The sequence below is a fragment of the Priapulus caudatus genome, unplaced genomic scaffold, assembly GCF_000485595.1.
Source record: "Priapulus caudatus unplaced genomic scaffold, Priapulus_caudatus-5.0.1 Scaffold79, whole genome shotgun sequence".
Classification (NCBI taxonomy): domain Eukaryota; kingdom Metazoa; phylum Priapulida; class Priapulimorpha; order Priapulimorphida; family Priapulidae; genus Priapulus; species Priapulus caudatus.
Window position 1 is genome coordinate 347,694 of NW_014577140.1, and position 2,556 is coordinate 350,249.

At 39.9% G+C, this 2,556-nt stretch overlaps 1 protein-coding gene across 1 annotated transcript in view; it reads left to right on the plus strand.

The window, feature by feature from the left end:
* The first annotated feature begins 451 nt into the window (after positions 1-451).
* Positions 452-2,556, plus strand: part of LOC106821620 (serine/threonine-protein phosphatase 6 regulatory ankyrin repeat subunit B-like) — a 10,340-nt gene continuing 8,235 nt past the window's right edge. Inside the window, exon 1 of the mRNA XM_014826511.1 lies at positions 452-585. Within this exon, the coding sequence (XP_014681997.1) occupies positions 567-585 (19 nt within the window). The 5' untranslated portion in view covers positions 452-566. The remainder of the gene's footprint in view (positions 586-2,556) is intronic.

Below are 2,556 nucleotides of genomic sequence, written 5' to 3' on the forward strand. Positions count from 1 at the left end.
TTGTGATTAGCTCTCGGTCTGTAACGTGCAATATAAATTGGCAAATACGCAACTTTTTCAGGGTGGCAGCACGGTCGCGGGTGTCATGGCGCCGTTCAAATTTCGAAGCGTTGATGTGTAATTAATTATAACAATTAAATTGGGTATCTGGTGACAAATACATAGTGAGTATAGACGATTTGTTATACAGTAAGTACAGTTGTATGCAGTAAAATCCTAGAGTCTACTATCCCTTTAAGACGTTGGTAGTAAATACATTTCGTGTTTATTTACCATTATTTTTTTTAATTGAGACGTTCCAAGTGCCTGTGGCCCTAGCTCTAGAACTATAGCCCTTCACTCTGGCACAGGGCTATAGCACAAACTATACTGCTCCCACACCCCGCTGCAACACATGTGCAAGCGTATGGCACAAGCGCCATCTCTCGGTAAAATTGTAGCAATGGTCGTCGAGAGGAGGATGTGCTGCTAATTTCCTCGACTAGTTTCATGCTAACATACTTCTGCCTAGAATTATGTTACTTATCCATTAGGCTGGAAACTGCTACATCTGAAAACTGTACACCATGAATGCCAGCGGCAGCGGTAAACAAAACACTCACCGTAGCTTTGCTAAACAGTAAACAGGATGTTTGGTTTAGCGGACCTACTTTATTATCGTTATCGTAGGGCCTATATGATATATCGTTATCGTTATCGTAGCTCCAAGAAACGGTATTGCTAGGGTTAGAATACGGTGTATTGACGTTAGTCACACAGCCTGGTCGGGTTATCGCTATCGATGCTACTAGAGTGTACATATATACATAGCCTGAAATATATAGCCACTAACTTTCTAACACTGGTATGGTATAACCTATCATTGTGCGGCCCAAGGATAGAGAACATGGGTCCCAATAAAACCAATGTGTCTAACCCTAACCCTAACCCTTATTCTAACCCTAATCCTAACCCTAACCCTAACCTTAACCATAACCCTAACCCTAACCCTAACCCTAATCCTAACCCTAACCCTAACCTTAACCATAACCCTAACCTATTATATTGATATAATATTATATTTATATTGATGTAAATGAAATGGTTTTATTGGGACCCATGTTCTCTATCCTTGAACCCATTGGGCCCTCTATTGCTTGAGATAGAATATATTATAGTATATTATAGCTATATTATAGTATATGCGCATTGGCGTGAATGCCTGTTTCGTGACAGCAGTAATGCATGGTATTACTATTAGTATTACCTATAATCCATCACAGGCACAGGCGCTTAAAGCGTTTCAATAAAATATAACGCAGTGGCTACGGGTACGGTAGCCGTCGGTCGTTGAAGCCCCTTTTTGGCGTTAGGGTTAGGTTTAGGGTTATGGTTAGGGTTAGGTTTAGGGTTAGGGTTAGGGTTCTAGCTCATCTAAACTCTCAAATCGTGAATTTATTTCCCAATGCGTTATTTCGAAATCTGGCACCACTGCCGCCATCTTTGTCTCGTTAAGTATGAAAGCGAATGAACTCCGTACCCGTAGCCTCGAGACATTAAGATACGGCTACCGTAGCCGTAGGCGTAGCCACTGCCAAAATATAATGCTAAATAAATACGAAATATATTTACTACCAAATTCTTAATGTTTCTATAATCTTTTTCACCTATTATTGCCGACAGTTTTCTGCAAATTCCGTCGACAAAAATGCTCATCTGCAACAAACACTGGCTCCCGCCATTGCTCACGCGGCTGCACTGTGCACACTGACACTTATATATATAGACGGACCAGCGAGAGCCAATTCTGCGACCATATAAGCGTTTAGCAATACGTCTGGGAATTCTTCACTGGGTTCAGATCGTTCGACCATTAGAGATATTATGTAAAACATATTGGCCGTGTCATGCTCTCCGCTGCAGTCATGGTTTTAAAACTAACCGTTACTTACGCGAGCGAAGTTTGAATTTACAACGACGGGGGTGATATTTAACATCAGATTTTACCCATTCAAAGTGTGTCACATGCATTCTGATAAGCCTTGCTGGCTGCGAAAACCACCTTTTCAAGCCAAGGGTCCATCGAGACAGACAAAAGAGGGTTGTTTCTTATATTATAATTTAATAATAGCAAGAAACATTGTTATATACTCTACTGAACACGACATATAGTTTCCAGTTATTTATGTGATAATATTGGTCTAAATCATGAACACTGTCTCGGTTAAATAGCTTTTTAGGTATGAATATGAATTGCACTTTGTGATGTAGCTGTCGTCTGTAACGTAGCATAATATAAATTGGCGAAATACGCAACTTTTTCAGTGGTGGACAGCTAAACAAAAGGTCGCGGCCTGTTCATGGCGCGGCCGTTCAAATTTCGAAGCGTTGATGTGTATTAATTATTAACAATTAAATTTGGGTATCTGGTGACCTACATAGTGAGTATAGACGATTATTATTTACAGTAAGTACAGTTGTATGCAGTAAATCATAGAGTCTAGCTATCCCTTTAAGACGTTGGTATAAATACATTTCGTGTCTATTATCCCATTATTTTTTTTTAAATGAACGTGG